Source organism: Panicum virgatum, chromosome 1N, assembly GCF_016808335.1.
Source record: "Panicum virgatum strain AP13 chromosome 1N, P.virgatum_v5, whole genome shotgun sequence".
Classification (NCBI taxonomy): Eukaryota; Viridiplantae; Streptophyta; class Magnoliopsida; order Poales; family Poaceae; genus Panicum; species Panicum virgatum.
This window is the reverse complement of record NC_053145.1, coordinates 57,703,613-57,722,175: the sequence shown is the minus strand read 5'-3', so window position 1 is coordinate 57,722,175 and position 18,563 is coordinate 57,703,613. Positions and strand designations below refer to the sequence as shown.

General features: G+C 49.0%; 3 protein-coding genes across 3 annotated transcripts; all 3 read left to right on the top strand.

Moving 5' to 3' along the window:
- The first annotated feature begins 1,487 nt into the window (after positions 1-1,487).
- LOC120656965 (monodehydroascorbate reductase 2, peroxisomal) lies at positions 1,488-5,780 on the top strand. The gene is made up of 7 exons (XM_039935206.1): positions 1,488-1,861; positions 2,951-3,002; positions 3,187-3,267; positions 3,442-3,560; positions 3,713-3,932; positions 4,047-4,165; positions 4,760-5,780. Exons 1-7 carry the CDS (start codon positions 1,739-1,741, stop codon positions 5,480-5,482), a joined length of 1,437 nt encoding a protein of 478 aa, XP_039791140.1. The 5' UTR covers positions 1,488-1,738; the 3' UTR covers positions 5,483-5,780.
- Positions 5,781-6,085: 305 nt separating this feature from the next.
- Positions 6,086-9,173, top strand: LOC120656966 (monodehydroascorbate reductase 1, peroxisomal-like). The gene is made up of 7 exons (XM_039935207.1): positions 6,086-6,444; positions 6,558-6,609; positions 6,934-7,014; positions 7,271-7,389; positions 7,513-7,732; positions 7,889-8,004; positions 8,266-9,173. The coding sequence occupies exons 1-7, from the start codon at positions 6,319-6,321 to the stop codon at positions 9,028-9,030; spliced, it is 1,479 nt and encodes a 492-aa protein (XP_039791141.1). The 5' UTR covers positions 6,086-6,318; the 3' UTR covers positions 9,031-9,173.
- A 1,301-nt stretch (positions 9,174-10,474) lies between these two features.
- LOC120656964 (monoacylglycerol lipase ABHD6-like) lies at positions 10,475-13,793 on the top strand. Its single transcript, XM_039935205.1, has 4 exons — positions 10,475-11,278; positions 11,535-11,624; positions 13,163-13,230; positions 13,317-13,793. Exons 1-4 carry the CDS (start codon positions 10,583-10,585, stop codon positions 13,468-13,470), a joined length of 1,008 nt encoding a protein of 335 aa, XP_039791139.1. The 5' UTR covers positions 10,475-10,582; the 3' UTR covers positions 13,471-13,793.
- Positions 13,794-18,563: the final 4,770 nt, after the last annotated feature.

Below are 18,563 nucleotides of genomic sequence, written 5' to 3'. Positions count from 1 at the left end.
GACGCAGCGGGGCCAGCGGCGAGGCGACGCGGCGGATGGGGGCCGGCGGCGGGGAACGGAGGGGCCGGTATTTTTTTCTCTTTTTTTTTGTTTAATAAAAAAAATTAATAAAATTTTTTATCTGAGTTTTTTTATTTTGGATGTAAAAGTTTTTTCTCCTCAAATTATTTTCAATTGATTTTGTAAATATTTATCTTTCAATTTTTTTATCTCTCCAAAAAATTTTCTGTCAAGAAAATTTTTCCGCCTTCAAATTTTTTTTCTTTGATTTTTTTCCTGACTTTTCATCCTTCAAAATTTTTCTTTTAATTTTTTCTGATTTTTTTATCAGAAAACGACAAAAAATTATCCAAAAAAGAAAAAAACAGAACGGTCGGCAGATCGACCGTAGGGAGCCCCTCCCTACGGTCAACCGTAAACTAGCGAGACCCGTTTTTAGAGGAGCCGGAGCCCTGCCAAACAGGCTGTTTGGAGTTCGAAATTTGCTATCACCTTTTTTGAAAAACATTTTTTTAAAAGAGAAATTTGCTATCACTTCCGAAAGCATTTTCTTTTTGAAGAAAATTCATCATGTTAATGTTAAATATACAGATGACACGTGACACGTCGTCATGGTAAATCGCATACTTTGTGGTGTCGATCTAAAATGCTGGTTCTATTTTATCACAATGCTTGGCTTTTAAAAGTTTTGTTCGAATTTAAAGAAGTGTCTATGATTTTCCTTCTACCCTTTTCTCTTTTCTTGTATAGTTGATGTCTCGTAGAATTGCTACATGTGTATCGGTTATTAAAGAACAAATAGAAGAGTCAATATAAATTCACCCTTTTCAGAAAATGCCACAAGGTGTTCAAAGTTTGAACTAGGTTAATCGTTTTCAGATAACAATATTCGCTCTGTTCGTTTGGCTTGTCAGCAAACCAGCCATCAGTATTGTTCTCTCATACTAAATCAGTACCAGCCATCAGCTACCAGCTAGTCAGCAGTATTGTTCTTTCGTAACAAATCAGCACCAGCCACCCGTCACAGCCAAGCGAATACAACGATTGCTATTCACTAGAAGGATTAGAAAAACTTTTTTCTTGATGGTAGTAGCGGGGCAAGACCAGCTTTGTGGCACATATTAATTATCTTTTGGTGTGGTGTCGTGTCGTGCTAATTATCCTCATTTTTTACCATATGTTGATTTTATATATTCCTCTATTAGTTTTTACATGGATATTTTTATTAAAAAAACTCCATAACAATCAATTCTTATAAATTAATAATACATCAGTAAACTTTGTATTGCAAGTTTATTTGTCCAATCTATTTTTGAAAATTTTGAAAAATGATTATTATGATGAAAACTTGGGAAGTTTGATTAAAAACAATGAAGGGAAAAGTAAATTATTTGTTACCAAAACCCTGTACAACTGCATGAAAAACACTAAATACAAACCACAACAACAAATTTACGAGCACTTCCCTTCCACGAATCCTCCGCCTCCATACTCCATCCACATCGTTCACGTGCTCACGCCTTCCTCTGTGACCTCGAGGCGAAGCGAGAGTGAGAAACCAAGCGGAGAAGATAACGGAGTGGGACCCGCGGGAAGCGGAGGAGGAGGGATAGGCAGGCAAGGCAACGCAACGCGCCGTCATGTCCTTCTCCCTCACGCCGAGGAGGTGAGGTCAGGTCAGAGACCTTCTTCGACTACTAGTCATGGCCCGCATCTAGGAGGGAGCAGAAGGGGCCGGATGGGGCGCGCGTTCGTGTACGTGATCCTGGGCGGCGGCGTGGCCGCGGGCTACGCCGCGCTCGAGTTCGCCCGCCGCGGCGGGTACTCACGCGGTGAGCTCTGCATCATCTCCGAAGAGGCCGTACGCTCCGCTCCCTTTGCTTCCTTGGTTTTTATGTATTTTGCCTTCTCATTTTTTGAGTCTGGAATCTTTGAGTATTTCCATCTCCGCTTCATGTCCAACCTTCGACTGATAGGGCCCGCGCCGGAATGCTTCGGCAGCTTGGATTCCTTGTTCTATTGTTCCTCGAACTCTAATTAGATTACTACTTCAGATAGCATATATCTCTGGTCAAGTAGAATCGGGACACGTAGGGGAAGCAATCGCTGAATTGAGCTGAAAAGGTTGCAATTTGGTGAGCCACTGACTAGTCTGATTGTGAAATTTGATCGGTGAGGTTATAATGTGTCAGAGTCATTATTTGTTCCCTTCAGGATTGGACCATCATTTTTACTGTATCACCAAGGAATAAATGTTCCTTCCAATTTGCAAGATTCCATTTTTTGTGCTTATCTTTTCTACAAGGAACTATTAGAATTTAGAAAGGATTTGGACCTTTTCAGTATGGTCTGTGGTCTCTAAATTCAGACCCAAGAAGCTGCAGATCTTATTCTTATGGCCATGCATCACTTTAATCAGTGGCAGATCTAGAATTTTATTTCAGGGTATGCCGAGCTGATACAACTTTGAGTAACAGCTATTAATATCAATCAACAGTGCCTGAATGGTATTCTTTGAAGACTGTATGAAGACAACAAGTCTGTAAAAATAAAAAACAAGCTTTTTCTGGCCTGAAGTTTGTAAGCTGAATTTTTTTAGGTTTGCGTGAGGCAGTATTCTTTAACAACACCAAAAAGACGTTTCAGCTTGTTCGTCCACTGAAAGTACTGCTTGTATTATTTTTGCGATATCAGATGGTGGTTTAAAATTGCAATGTTGATGCTGTAGGCTCCACCTAACCTTCTGGCTACTACATACTATGTTTCCCCTTGTCGACAAAATACAGTGTCCATTTTTGCAAAATGGGGCACGGAATCCTCTCTGGAATCACATTCTTTTGCTTGCAAAACATACTTCGGAGTTCAGAATTGCCATTTAGTTCAGTGTTCTAAGGTCTTGTTATTTGACACCTTGCTTTGTTGGTTATAATTTTTTCTGCATTCTTGCCAGGTTGCTCCTTATGAACGTCCTGCATTAAGCAAAGGATATTTACTCCCAGAAGGTGATTTTCATATGCATTTGATAACTCTTCATTCTAAAGAATACAACGCTGCGTTCATTTTCCGCGACTAAAATAATTTTGTTTAATGTTGCTTTGAGGCAATTGTTGTTCTTTTGAATATTTTTTAAATGTTATGTGCACTGTTAATATCGCTGACTGTTGTTAACCTCTGAGATATTTGCAGGTGCTGCTCGTCTTCCAGGATTTCATACTTGCGTTGGTGCTAATGATGAGTTACTGACAACAAAATGGTACAAAGAACAAGGTAGATTTTCAATGTTCTTTACTGGATTTTATGATTCTACGACTAATCACATGTATTAAATATTGGCAAATGCTATAGACTGTAAGAGTGCTGAACATGATATATTCTGTTTTCTTGTAAGAGTGCAGCGAACATGATATTTCTATTTTTCTAACTACTACTTTACTCAATTAGGTATTGAACTTGTTCTTGGAACTAAAGTTATTTCTGCTGACGTGAGGCGCAAGACATTGCTTACAGCCACAGGAGAAACTATCAGCTATAAAACTCTTATTATTGCGACAGGTGCTCGGGTATTGGATCTGTTTGTACTTCTTTTTTCGTCCAATTATTTTCGTTTCATTCAATTCTTCATAACACTTGCTATCCTTTACTGAAAAATAATGATCTAGTTTGTGATGTTTGATATGTATCTATCTAATTTTCATTGCTTTACATAACATAGGCTCTGAAGTTGCAAGAATTTGGAATACAAGGTTCAGATGCTTCAAACATATGTTATTTACGCAATATTGATGATGCGGATAAGTTGGTCAATGCGATGAAATCATGTCCTGGTGGAAATGCTGTTGTCATTGGTGGTGGCTACATTGGAATGGAATGTGCAGCAGCATTGGTCACAAACAAGATAAGGGTCACCATGGTCTTCCCTGAGAAACACTGCAGTAAGTAGTTGATTTCATCACCTAAATAAAGTTTGAAATCTTTGTGGCAGGGCTCCCAACATGCTGTAATACCTGTCCTGCTGATCTAAATATGAACTTGATTTATTTCTGCAGTGGGTCGTCTATTTACAGAAAAAATTGCAGAATATTATGAAAAGTGCTACACCTCAAGAGGGGTCACCTTTGTTAAAGGAACTGTGCTTACATCCTTTGAAAGAGACACGACAGGGAAGGTGAGCTTCCATAGTTCCATACCTTGAAACTGGAACTGGCTTGAGATAGATAAATAGCAATTTTACATCTAGTACCAGGTAAAAAATCATAGTCACATAACCAAGTCATGGTCCAGAACCTCTTTTTCAGCAGTTCCTGGTAGCCACCTATATCTACTTCATTTACTCCATTCCATTGGTAGCTGGCTATAAACGTGGTTTTCCATTTTTCTGGAGAATTGTTCCAATTTTGCTATTGATTTGATCCTAATCCTGTTTCTTAGATTCACCTGGATCAGCGTACACATAATAAGCTATCTAGTTTATGACATGTTGGTATTGATTTGATTGTTGATAGCCTTGGAATAGAAATGGCTTGTTTCTGAGACAGTATGTTCCAGCAACAATGACTCAATGTCAATGATGAGCTAACACAGATTCATCAATTCCTGTAAATCTCTTTCTTTACTGGATCTGGCGTATTTAGGCTATGAATATCCACCACTATTAGCTCTACTATTTTATAGCACCTTAAGCAGTATCAGAAACTTAAGCTAGTGCTTTTGTTGTTAATGTTGATAGTTAAAAAATAATATTGTTCCCGTGTATGCACAGGTGACTGCGGTAATCCTCAAAGATGGTAGACACCTTCCTGCTGATATGGTAGTGGTTGGTATTGGCATCCGTGCGAACACTAGTCTTTTTGAAGGTCAGCTGGTGACGTCAATGGAGAATGGTGGGATAAAGGTAAATGGACAGCTGCAGACAAGTGACAGCTCTGTATATGCTGTCGGAGATGTTGCTGCATTTCCGATCAAGCTTTTTGATGGTGATATCCGACGGCTTGAGCATGTTGATTCAGCTCGAAGAACTGCTAGGCATGCCGTTGCATCCATCTTGAAGCCTTCAAAAACAAGGGACATCGATTACCTACCATTCTTCTACTCCAGGGTCTTCACACTGTCCTGGCAGTTCTATGGGGATAATGTTGGGGAAGTGGTTCACTTTGGAGACTTCACAAGCAGCAGCCCGAGGTTTGGTGCATATTGGGTCAATAAAGGCCGAATTGCAGGTGCATTTCTTGAAGGTGGGAGTCGGGATGAGTACGAGGCCATATCAGTAGCTGTTCGGCGAAAAGCAAAGGTCACAAACATGGCTGAACTTGAAAAACAAGGCCTGGCGTTTGCCATTCAGGAGAGCCAGACGGAAGCGCCTGACAGTGGGCTTGCCGTGGTTGGAAAACCTACTTATGCATGGCATGCCACAGCTGGTGTGGTTGCAGCAGTGTCAATCGCTGCTATTGGTTATTGGTATGGCAGGAAGCGCCGCAGGTTGTGAACTCAGGACCAGCTCGTTTTAATTTGTATGCCATCTGTTGGGATCTTGTGGTCAGCTGATGCAACAAGATCTGGGATGTGCTATTGAGTTGAGCTACTCAAAGCTAGTCCAATGTAACTTTGTATGAAAGTATGGTCTTGGTTTCAACATTCTAATGTAAACAGATAGTATACAAAGTTACAAATTACAAACACCATCATGTACTGTTTAATTAGCAAAATTCTGCTGCTAGACTCTCAGGTGCACTCTCGTTGTAAAATCACAATTCTTTTCCCAAATGAGATACGCAATTCTGTGACCTTGCTGGCGACCTTGTCGCATCTGAGGTCGTGCTACCTGATGCATGTGACGGTGTGCCTCTGGCGTCCATAGTGGAAGGAGGAAATGAAGGAGCATTTGGCACTGTAGATGCATTGTTTGGCACTGTAGACAGAGATGGCGTGGGAAACGAGGAGGGAGCAAATTTGCTCTTGCTCCCTCCTTCATTTCCTCCTTCCACTGTGGACAGTCTTAGGTCTCTTCTTTTGCTCTGTCCTGTTTTATTTTCCTTACATATGGGACCGTCTTTGCTTTCCTTTGCGTAAAAAAACTGTTGTATTTCCTTGACGACGAGGGAAAGAACGGCACCGATCGGGCCCCGCGGGAGGAGAGGCGGGCAAGGCATAGCTTTCCCTGCCATGCCAGCCCCGCGCTTGCTCTCCTCCCCGCAAGCCAAGAACCTGGCCGGAGGGGCCCGGTCGAGCCCTGCTGCGATCACGGCTACTTAAGCTCGTCCATGGCGGACGGGCAAAACGACGAGACGTGGGGGTGAGGGAGAAGCGGCGCGAAGGAACCAGATGGGCCGCGCGTTCACGTACGTGATCCTGGGCGGCGGCGTGGCCGCTGGCTACGCGGCGCTCGAGTTCGTCCGCCGCCGCGGCGACGCCACCCCCGGCGAGCTCTGCATCATCTCCGAGGAGGCCGTACGACGCTTCCCTTCCATCCTTTCCTTATCACGTTCTGCCTTTTGCTGTTTGATTGAGCATTCTGTGATTTTTTTTCCACCCTGAGCAATCGTTTCTCCGATCACCGACAGGTTGCTCCTTACGAACGTCCTGCGCTAAGCAAAGGCTATCTGCTCCCGGAAGGTGCGTGCATTTTTTTCAATTCCAGATCAAGGAGTGTTTGCGAAAAACATGCGTTGATTGATTGCACTTTAACCTTCATCTCGTCAGTCGTCAGTTCATCCAACCCCTGCTGCCGCCGCCGATAGCAGAGTAGCTGCTGACAGCGCTAGCGGATCGTGCATCATTTCGGATTGAATTGTTTTTGTTGTGCAATTTCAGATTATACAGACAATTAATGTTTGCATGTCGTGGCTATCCACATAAAAAAATGATTTGGGTGCTGGATATCTACTATCTTGAAACCTTTTTATTTACTCGAGAACTTTGGATTTCTCACATTTACAGGTGGCGTTCGTCTCCCAGCATTTCATACTTGTGTTGGTGCCAACGATCAGTTACTTACAGAAGATTGGTATAATGAACATGGTATGATCCTGTCAGTGTTCAGTGGTTTTTGTGATATTTGTGCTTTACATGTTGCAATCCCTATGTTTAGTTAAATTTCAATTGGACTATAACATCTGGGAAGTGGCAAGAGTTAGTGTTAGAGTCTGTCTTTTTCTGACAGATGGATCAGCACGTCTGGTTTTCCCTCATCTATACTTTGATCATGTAATCAGTTCAATTTACATATCTAGTAACCCTTCATCATTATGGATGGTATGCATTACCACTTTGCTAGGTATTGAGCTTATTCTTGGAATGAGGATAATTTCTGCTGACGTGCGTCGGAAGACATTGCTTACTTCCGGTGGGGAAACTATCAGCTATAAAACTCTTATTGTCGCAACGGGTGCTCGGGTATGTTGAGATTCTGTTTGTGGTTATGTCTGACTAGGCTACTAATTTTGGACTTAACATGTATCCTATGTGTTTGTCAGGAAACCGGTTTATAACATTTTATTTTGTCTGTTTAAAATGTAGGCCTTGAAGCTGGAAGAATTTGGAGGGAGTGGCTCGGATGCTGAGAATGTCTGTTATCTGCGTAATATTGAGGATGCGGATAAATTAGTCCGTCAAATGAGATCATGTCCCGGTGGCAATGCTGTTGTAATTGGTGGTGGATATATAGGAATGGAATGTGCTGCTGCTTTGGTTGCCAACAAGATAAAGGTTACCATAATCTTCCCTGGAAAACACTGCAGTAAGTAGCTGATGCTATTATTTGATGAACATCTGAAGTCTGAATACTATGACCCTTATATGCAGATCAGTGCTTATATAGAATCATATACACCCAATCTTATTTTTCTTACTTGTGTTCGAATGCCAAAATATGTTGTTGATTTTTCGTTTTCAGTGGATCGTCTGTTTACACAAAAAAATGCTGAATTCTACGAGAACTACTATACTTCAAAAGGAGTTACTTTTATCAAAGGAACTACAGTTTCATCACTGGAGATCTCATTTGGAAAGGTGAGTTTCCACTCGGCCATTCCCTGAAAATTTTATAGTAGATGATTTGATGATCAGCCATATTCAGATTGCCAGCAGGATGTATGTTCACCATCTCCTAGCGGCTTTTTACTGGAAATCCGAAATTTCAAGCAGATGTTTTGTGCCAATCAATACCAACCACTATCAACTCTGCTCTGCTATGTTTGAAAGTTTGAAGTCAACATCCAATCTGACTATCTGAATTTTTTGTCAGCAATGTTTTTTTGCGTGAATGCACAGGTGACCACAGCAATACTGCGAGACGGCAGGCGCCTACCTGCCGACATGGTCGTGGTTGGTATCGGGGCGCGCGCGAACACCGCGCTCTTCGAAGGCCAGCTGGTCATGGAAAAGGGCGGCATCAAGGTGAACGGGAAGATGCAGACGAGCGACGCCTCCGTGTACGCGGTGGGCGACGTGGCCACGTTCCCCGTCAAGCTCTTGGGCGGCGACGCCCGCCGGTTCGAGCACGTCGACTGCGCCCGCAGGACCGCCAGGCACGCCGTCGCGGCGGCGCTGGACCCCTCGGGCGCCGCCGGGGACATCGACTACCTGCCCTTCTTCTACTCCAGGGTCTTCGCGCTGTCGTGGCGGTTCTACGGCGACAACGCCGGGGAGGCCGTCCACTTCGGGGACCTGAGCTTGTCCGCGTCTTCCCCGCCCAAGTTCGGCGCGTTCTGGGTCAGCGCGGGACGCATCGCCGGCGCGTTCCTGGAGGGCGGGAGCCCGGAGGAGTACGAGGCGACCGCGCACGCCGTCCGGAGCGGGGTGGCGGTCCCGGACGCGGCCCAGCTCGCCCGTGAGGGCCTCGCGTTCGTCGTTCGGGAGGGCCGGAGCCCCGCCGCGCGGCCGCGTCCGGGTGGGCTTTCTGGCGGCGGCGGCGGCAGCGACAAGCCTTCCTACGCGTGGCACGCCACGGTCGGCGTGGCCGCGGCGGTGTCCATCGCGGCGCTCGCGTACTGGTACGGCCGGAAGGCGCCGTGCTTGGTGAAGCGCTGCTTCTGAATAACCTTTGGTACCGCTGCGATGAGCTCAGATGTCAGGGCGTGCATGTTTCTAGTAGAAACTCTCGTCTAATTGCGTGGAATAAACACATCGAAACTGTAAATTTATCTATCACGCGCTCTCGTAAACCAATCCTTCCATCAGAATTTGGATCAAGTGTCCATTTTAAGTTCAGAAGTACTGCATGGCTAAAAAGTAAAAAACGTCTGAAGGCACTGATCGAGTCTGAATCCATCAAAAAAAACTATTCAGAGAGGAACAGTGATAAGCAGCCGGTTTCACAATTGGTTTGGTTGGTTGCACCAATCCAATGTAGTACCATGTTTTGATGGTGTTATATAAACTCGATCCTGGAGGAATGACCTTCTCCGAGGTTTAACACGAAAGATAGAAGTTTCTATTCTGCAGGGTCGAGAGAAGGCCACGAATCCTGGCTACTTACCTAGGATGTGGCACTGACGGTTAGGGCGTGCCTGCGCCGTGGACACGTATCATGCTGCAACCGTCAGCGGACCATACATTTTCTATTTAAATAGCACAGCGAGTAGCTTTTTTTTACTTCGTGAGCACCAGCATGCTAAGGGGTTGTGCGCTGGCTACGCACCGCAAGCCCAACTACGCGTGCCACCCCACGGTCGGTGTGGGCTCTGACCTCTGAATAAGCTTGGTACGGCTGCGATGAGCTCAGATGTCACGGCGTGTACTTGTGCCAGATGCTCGTCCTTGTGTCGAATTAAACGCATTCTTCCTTCAGAATATGGATCGAGTGCCCTTTCTAAACACAGAACCAGTACGTGAGAAGCTAAAAACTTCTTGAGGCGCTGACGATCTCAGGAAAACATCAAAGAGGAACGACTGAACAAACAGCCGGCGTCACAATAGGATCGGTTGGTTGGTTGCACCAATCCAATTTCCATGTTTTGATGGTGTTAGCTTTGTGGCTCAACTTTACCATACTTAAGTCTGACTGCTCTCCGCTCAAAAAAAGAAAAGAAAAGAAAAATCAAGTCTGACCGTTCTGTTGAGCCTGGGACTTCCCATGCTGCATTCTGAAATAACTGAAATATAGTGTCAGGAAAAAGAATGCAAGGAATGGCTGGATCAATGTCTGAATGTATGAGCAGGGCAGCCGGCGATACAGTAGCTAGGATCTGTTAGTTGCACCAATCCAAGCTACCGCGCACTTGTGTACATCACGGTAGATCACTGATCCCGCCCTCCACTTCCCCTTGTCCTCGCTCCCCTGTCTCGCTGCCGGCGGGGCCCGTCGCCACCCAAACCCCACCCGCCCGCCGGCTCGCGCCGCCCGTTGCCGTCGCAGGTCGTTACACCGCTCCCCGTCGCTGCACTTGCGCAGCCCATGCCTCCACACGCAGGCTCCCGCCGACCCTTGCAGCCTTGCTCCGGCGCCACCTCTCCCTATTAATACGATCCCGGCGCGAACGATTGAGCAACAGCTAGCCTGCCACGCACCGACCACGACGCAGCGGCGAGAGCAAGCGAAGCGTGGCACGAGGCCGGGAGGAACAGGAGCGGTGGCGATCGTGCAAGGATGGTGAACTTCATCGAGGCGCAGAAGCCGCTGCTGTCACGGCTGATGAAGATGGCCGGGCTGCGCCCCATCGAGGTCGAGCTGGAGCCGGGCACCACGATGCACGTCTGGGCGCCCAAGCACCACGTCGGCAAGAAGGGCACCACCATCAGCCCGCTCGACCCTGCCGCCGCCGGCGGCAAGAAGCCCGGGGGCAGCAAGAAGAGGAGGAGCCCCGAGTCGAGGCCCAACGTGGTTCTCATCCACGGCTTCGCCGCCGAGGGCAACGTCACGTGGCAGTTCAACTTCGGCGTGCTCGTGTCGCGCTACAACCTCTACATCCCGGACCTCATGTTCTTCGGCAAGTCCTCCACGGCGAGCGCCGACCGGTCGCCGGACTTCCAGGCGGCGTGCGTGGCGGGGGCGCTGGCGCGGCTGGGCGTGGCGCGGTGCGACGTCGTCGGGTTCAGCTACGGGGGCATGGTGGCGTTCAAGCTGGCGGAGGCGCGGCCGGAGCTGGTGCGGTCGCTGTGCGTGTCCGGGTCCGTGGTGGCCATGACGGACGCGGTGAACAGGGAGACCATGGAGCGCCTGGGCGCCGGGTCGTCGGCCGAGCTGCTCATGCCCGAGACGCTCAAGGGGCTCAAGGCGCTGCTCTCCATCTCCATGTACAAGAAGATGTGGTTCCCGGACAGGTTCTACAAGGACTACCTCAAGGTGATTTTTTTTTTCTTTCAAATGTTCGTGTTGGTAGTGGTAGTACACTGGCAAATAGCAGAACAGTACTAGGTCAATTAAGATGCAAAAGGAACGGTAAGCATGAGTAGATTACAGATAAAAATGATATCAACTAGATGTTTTCCCACCGAGGCTTTATAGATCACTAAATACTATATAGTTCGTGTATTTTATTATTTAACTAGTAATAATACTGCTTTGTTGATGCTTTATGCTTGTGTTGGGTGGCAAGCAGGTGATGTTCACCAACAGGAAGGAGAGGATGGAGCTGTTGCAGGGGCTGTTAATCAGCACCATGGACGCCAAGATCCCCGTATTCCAACAGGTACCTTAGTTTCCTGCAAAATCGAACTAACCCACAGCTACTTCATCTGTTCACCAACCTAGAGAATATAGATGCATAATGGAATATATAGGAGCTCCATGTCAGTTGTCAGGCAGCTGAGCTGAGTAGCTGACTGACGAAAGTGACCGGCAGACAGTATGCAAATACATCTTTGATCTTTGTTTGTTTAGGGCCGTCAGGCCAACTACCTACCAACCCTCACTGTGGGGAAAAAAAGATGATGAACGCTACGGCCCATAACCACCATTTGAGCGAACGGCCCAATCTCGATTAGTGAGACATGGTCCACTGCCGCGGTTTTTTCTTTTTTATATTTAAAAAAAATTAAAATTTCAAAAATATATGTCGGTTTTGGAAAATTTCAAAAATATACCCCAGTCGCCCTATGGGGGCGACATGGCTCAAATGTAATTTTTTTTTCTTCAAATTTGCAACGAAGTCCCTAGAGAAAAAAAAAGAGGGGGGTCTGTCACCCCCCCAACGGGCGACAGGCCCCTGTCTTTGCCATATCGCTTAGGTGGATCATATTCGTAGTTCTCACACATAAAGAACCTCATGCCGTAGTCATCTCCTAAAACCTCAGATTGCATGAACTTGCATAACGAACCGCAGAAGCACATTGGCACATCAATTTCTTTGGGTACGGTGGCTTTACACTTGCTCCACAGAATGTAGGTTGATCCTGACGAAGACATTGGCGCTATAGTGTGGTGCGCCAAATAACAAACCATAATTTAAGCAATGCACATATCGTATACCAAATCGATGCGTGAAAATATAGGTACTGTTATAATTCTATTGTCTTATACTGTAATATCAAAAAGGTACTATCATAATTCTATTCTAATGTATAATTATTTTATTTGAAAAAGTCTGTAATAGTACTCAAATTGTAATACTAAACCAGTGTTCTAAAGCACCCAATCTAATTCAGCTAATCTGCTAATTAAATTAAATTGTTATACAATATCAACGAATTTATACGAAAGTTACCGGTAGATCACAAGTGCGGAATTCGGCAGAGCTTCGCTGCTTCCCTTCTTCTCACCCCTCTCTATTTTCTGGATTTTTTGAGGTCAAATGAGAGGAGGGAATGAGGGGGAGGCCTTATATAAGCGGGCTGACCCGGTCGCCCGTGGGGGGGGGGGCGACAGGACCCCCCTGTCGCCCGCAGGAGGGGCGACCGGCCCCCCTGGCCTGTCGCCCGTTGGGGGGGCGACAGGCCCCCCTCTTTTTTTTCTCCAGGGACTTCGTTGCAAATTTGAAGAAAAAAAATTATATTTGAACCCTGTCGCCCCCTCATAGGGCGACCGGGGTATATTTTTGAAATTTTCCAAAACCGACATATATTTTTGAAATTTTAATTTTTTTAAATATAAAAAAGAAAAAACCGCGTCCACTGCCCTTGATTCATCTCGGGCCCCAACCTGATCGTTTTCGAGAAAGGAGGCCCACTTGATTTGTCTCCATGTGTACCATACCCAAAAAAAGGGTTAAAATGTCTTCCGTGGTTGCAGAAAATCATGCTGCTGTGGGGCGAGGAGGACAAGATCTTCGACATCGAGCTCGCCAAGAAGATGAAAGAGTAAGTACCTCCCAGGCTTAGTTGTTGCCGGTCATGCTTAGTTGATCCAATCAGCGCTAACCGGGAGCGACCAAACCAAATCGCAGGCAGCTCGGCGACAAGTGCTTCCTGTACGGCATCCGCAAGGCCGGCCACCTGCTCCACGTCGAGCGGCCGTGCGCCTACAACCGCCAGCTCCAGAGGTGGCTCGCCTACGTCAACTCCGCCGCGGCAGGAGGAGGAGACAAGGCCAGCTGCTGATCGGCCCCGCCCCCCGCCGCCGGAGTCGTTGAGGGCGGCGTAGCCGCGCAGGGGCTATTCCTGTGTCGGCTGTGTGCGCCCTGCTCCCGGCGATCGTCCAGCTCATGAGTTCAAGTCGAGACGCCGTGACCGTTCCTTCTCTGTTCTATATGCACCTGTTCTTGCTCTCTCCTGTTGTTACTCAATGGCCCTGCTGGTTCAGTACATTCGTTTTGGATCAATTCTTTGCAACTCTTCAGTCAACCACACACACGCAATGTAATGTAAGTTCTTATAAAAATGTAATGTAACAAAGTTTTTTTTTCTTGGTTTGATCCGATTCAGATATCAGTGTGTCCAGAGTCCAGACCCATGTGAGGGCTGCCGGAGTGCCCACAAAGTACAGGCACCGCCGCCCCCTCTCTGACGCCCCCGGCCGGGTGCGGATTCGAGTCCGTGCCGTGATGGTTCCCCCTGCAAAAGGCCCCCCCTCAGTGCGCGCGTGAGCGTGGCCACCACCACGACGAGACCGGAGGGGCAGCAAACCGGAGGTCACGTCGCCGATCGGCCACCCAGGGGGCGCGCGTACGGGGCCTGGACTGTAGCTCCGCTCGCCGTGGGCCCAACGTGCGAGGGCGAGGTCAACAGTGCTCCGGCCACTGTGCAGGCCAGGCAGCTTTTCCGCATGGAGCCGGCCCGTGGGTCGCTGCCCCGGCCGCCCCCGCGCACCTCCGGCCAGCAGTCCGTCCACTCCGCCCGCAGCCGGCGGCCGGCGTGGCGATGGGTTCCGCCGGGCTCGGGCGGGCGGGCGGGCCGGGCTCATGATGCGGCAGGGCCACGGCTGCCCGGGAGAAACCGGCAACTTGTCCTGGATATGTTCGGCGAAAGTACAGGGGCCCCTTTATGGCCGGTCCAGCCAACACGCCGTCGACCGACCGGCCGATCTCGCCGTCCGTCCCGGTGGATGGATCGATTGACTAGCTAGCGGCGCTCGCCCTTGCGCGCGTGGACCACCGCGCGCAGCAGGGCCTCAGAGGGGCGCCATCATGTGGGCGCGTCGTCGTCGATCGTGTCCCGCCTGCTGCGTGCCGGAGGTACGTGCTGCTGCTGCTGGTCACTTGGTCAGCCGGCGTGATTACTACTCGTGGCCGGTGGTGGCCGGCCTTCGCGCCCCTGCCGCTGCGGCGGCAGCCAGCTGCGCCCGCCGGGCTGGAGGAGCGCGGGCCGAGCCGGCCGGACGGCCTCCCGCCGGCCGCCGCGCTTTCTGGTTGGCGTGGCTCCTACCAAGTTCACGTGCACGCGCGTACACGCACGGCCCGGGTGACCTGTCGAGCTTTAACGTTTTGCTGCTTGACATGCGACGCCGGAGCGCGCGCGCTCGCACGCACTGCCGTGCCCGTGCCATACGCGCCCCATACTGGCACTGCCTCCTCCCCTGCTGGGGCTGCGAGACGGCAGGAGCGTTCGTCGTCTCCCTGTCCGCTGCAGCGCAGCGCGGTGCAGGAGCCTCTGCTGAATAAATGAGCTGCGACTGCGTGCGAGCAGGCCGTGTATGGGCACGGACGGGGTCACAAGGAGCACGTTTTGGGCAGGCCGTGCCCTACTGCTGCTGCTGCTGGTTTCACTTTCTTAGGAAGCTGTACTGTAGTTAGCTCCTCCAACCTCAGTGAAAAGTTTATGTTTGTCTATGACGTCAAGAGGACATACTTTAAGATACTTGTCGTTGAATAAATCGAAGATGAAAGAAAACGCAATGGCTTAGTTAGACGATGACCTACCCACATGCATTTGAATTTCTCGTAGTCTAGCAACGTGCAAGTTTTATATGTTTTTGCTAGAACGGGAAGTTGGTTATGTCGGTGTCGGTGTCCCGACCCGGGGGCCCGGATCCCAACTAGTAAATGCTGCGTGTTTCCTCATCCCAGATGATGATGCAAGAGGCAACACAGTAACGCACGGTTTATCCTGGTTCCGGCCGCGGGGCCGTACGTCCAGCAAAAGGGGTGTGCGAGGGCACTGTATTATCTTGCACCCGGAGTGCTTGTAGTAGGGGGTACAAGCAAGGCGAGAGAGGGAGAGAAGCTCCCAAGTCTCAGCTAGGAGTGGAGTCGGTTGAGATGGGTGCTCAGTAGTCCTTGAACGTCCTCTTGAAGAGAGAAGCCAGAGAGACCAAGCAGACTTGAGTCCAGCAGCCCAGCTAAAGGAAGCCTGCTCCCTCCTTTTATAGTCACAAGGAGGGGTGGGGTACATGAGTGGGGGCATAGAAGTCGTCGTTTCCCCTGAATCGCGGGGTACAATGGTTGGATACTGTAGGAAGTACACTGTGGGAAGGCGGCGCGCGTCGCTGTCGTCCTGGATCTCGTCCTTGGTTCTGCAAGGATCGCGTCGGTTGTCCTGAAGTGTCCCTGTAGGTGGCGTGGTCGTCGCTGATGTATGGTCTCCGATATACGGCACGGTGGCATTTGGTGGGCCCTATGGATTAGGGTCCTGCATGCACCAGTGGTAGTGGTAGTGGGGCACGCGGCGGCCCTGGACCCCCTGGTCGGTGTGCGGGTGTGCACACTAGGAGGTCCAGGGGACGCGCGGAGGTCCCGGTCTCCACAAGGGGGAGGTCCGGGGCCCTGCCCGTGCGTGCTGAGTGCCCCTCACGGAAGGACACGTGACATCGCCGGACCCCTTCCTCAGCGGGGAGGTGAGTCTGGATGGTTGGCGTCGGCAGAACAGTAACGGGAGCAGTGCCGAGCCTGTCCTATCCCGTGTTACAGGTCCCAAGGTACTGCTACAGCATCCGGGATGGTGGAATGGTGACCGGAGTCAGCGGATGGGGACCCCGGTCACATCCACTGTGGGAGTGGCAGTCTGACGCCGCCCGTCTTTTGAGCCGTGGCGGAGTGGCTGGCCTTTAATGCCTTCGTATGGCGGTCGGTTGGGCGGCGGGGCTGTTTGTCCCTTGTGCCGAGAGACGGCCTCGAGCGAGGCGGAGGTGTTTTGCGCGGTCAAGGGTCCCGAGGGGAGCCCTCAAGCGAGGCGTAGATGAGTCACCCGCTCGAGGATAGGTCCGCTACCCTCGAGCGAGGCGGAGGTTGTCTGGCGGGCCCAAGCGGGATGCGAATGGGCCGCATGCTGGGCTTCTTTGAGTCCTCTCCTTTCTTCCGGACGGGAAGCAGGTCGTGGGCCTTCGTGGGCCCAGTTGTTTTAACAGGTGTTTTGCGTTTTTAGAGGCGATCTTAGTACCCCGATTAAGGTGTCCCTAATTGTGATACCCGACAGTCGGGAACATATCAAATGCAAACAAACTTCTTCGTACAAACCGTACAAATTTCAATTTGAGCTACCGGATCAACATCCAAAGAGGTGCGCAGGGTGAGTTAGAAGGGGGATTTGCAAAAGTATTATTAGAGGCGGGCGGTTAATTGTAAAATTACTCAATCCCCCATGTCCCTTGGATGTTTATCCAGTGGCCCAAATTGAAATTTGCACAGTTTGCACGAAAAGATTTGTTTGCATCTGATATGTTCTCGGTTATGTCAAGTCATTTCCCTCTTATCACAAATATATATAAGACATCGACATGAGCACCAATTTTACACAAAAATAGCATTGCTCTTTATGGTCAATTTAGTAGCGTCGACCTTATTACAATGGTAGCTTTTAATTGTTAACACTAAAAAAGTTCGGCTTAGGATATCAAAGCTACCTCCATGGCTCCATGTATGATTGGCGTTTTTACATGGGTCACTAGAGTTTGGTTTGTGTGGGTTCCAAAAGAAGAAATGGATTAAAATCATCAGTAACATTCTATAAAAATTAAACGGCATCTAAAAATATACCAAACCGGCAAGGTGGAGATGGGATTCTTTTTATAAAAAAAACGAGTGAGACATGAATTTAGCCATCGTGGACGGTTTATTGAAAAACCAGCAGTATGCAATTAAAAAAATACTGTTTGGCACAAATGTATAGCCGTGATAATAAATCTCCTTTGCGCGTCATATATCATAGGTGAAAGGTTTTCAAAGTGCCGGCGTGCAGGCAGACAGAGCCGCGCTGTGGCCGACCACCCCCGGCCGCCGCACGGGCACGCGCGATCCATTCATGCCATTGAGGCGCGCGCGGATCGGAGAGGAGGACGCAGGACTCTTCGGCGAGTTGATGATGAACCAGCCGCGAGGCGAAGCGGAAATCGGAAAACCGGCGCCGGCGCCTTGCCTCATTGAGGCGCGCCCGTGCAGGTGTCGACCGATCGATCCTCCCCCCACGCACTCCCTGTTCGTACGAGCCGGAGATCCGTACGCGCGCGCCTGGCCGGCCGGCCGCCGCTCGCCGGGGTCCGGGCGCCGGGCATGCAGAAGCGGCCATGCACATGTACAGCCACACACTACCTGCGCTCCATCAGCGCCGGCCATGACATGCGTGCACGCACGCACGGCCCGTCGCAGCTGCAGTTGTCGCGGTACGATCGAGAGCGAGCGAGGCAGCCAGCCAGCGTGGGCGTGGCAGGGAAGCTCGCTAGCTAGCGACGGATCGGAGTTCAATTCCATTCGGGGTACGTGTGCTGCTGCACGTAACAAGTTTAAGTTCACGGATGTGTCGTCTACTGAATGGATCCGGTGGCCGGTGCTGTACGGTTCTGCTTCAGTACCGAAGGAATTTTCGCAACGTATGCCACGTACATGTTTTATTTGCACGTACGGTGAACATAATGGGAACTGGCTGGGCGCTGCCTGTATGTACGAGAGTGTGCTGTGCTGCTATTTTATCAGCTAGTACTAGCTAGCTTTCACCTTTGATTGGCCTGGTATTGCTAAAAGTTTGTCATTTTTTTCCTCGACTGTACAGAGATATACTACCTCGGTCTTAAATTATTAGTCATTTGAGTTTTTCTAGATACATTAATTTTACTATACATCTAGACATGTCAGATGCTTAACAAAAATTATTCATCTAGAAAAATAAAAAAACAACTAATAATTTGAGACGAAAGGAATATATGTGTGGCATTATATATATTAAGAGAAAAAGATCCATTGTCCGGTTACAATGCACGCTCTTGCTAAGTGGCTACGCAAGGCTAACTTTTCTCGTACATTTGCGCCATTTAAACATACAAGATT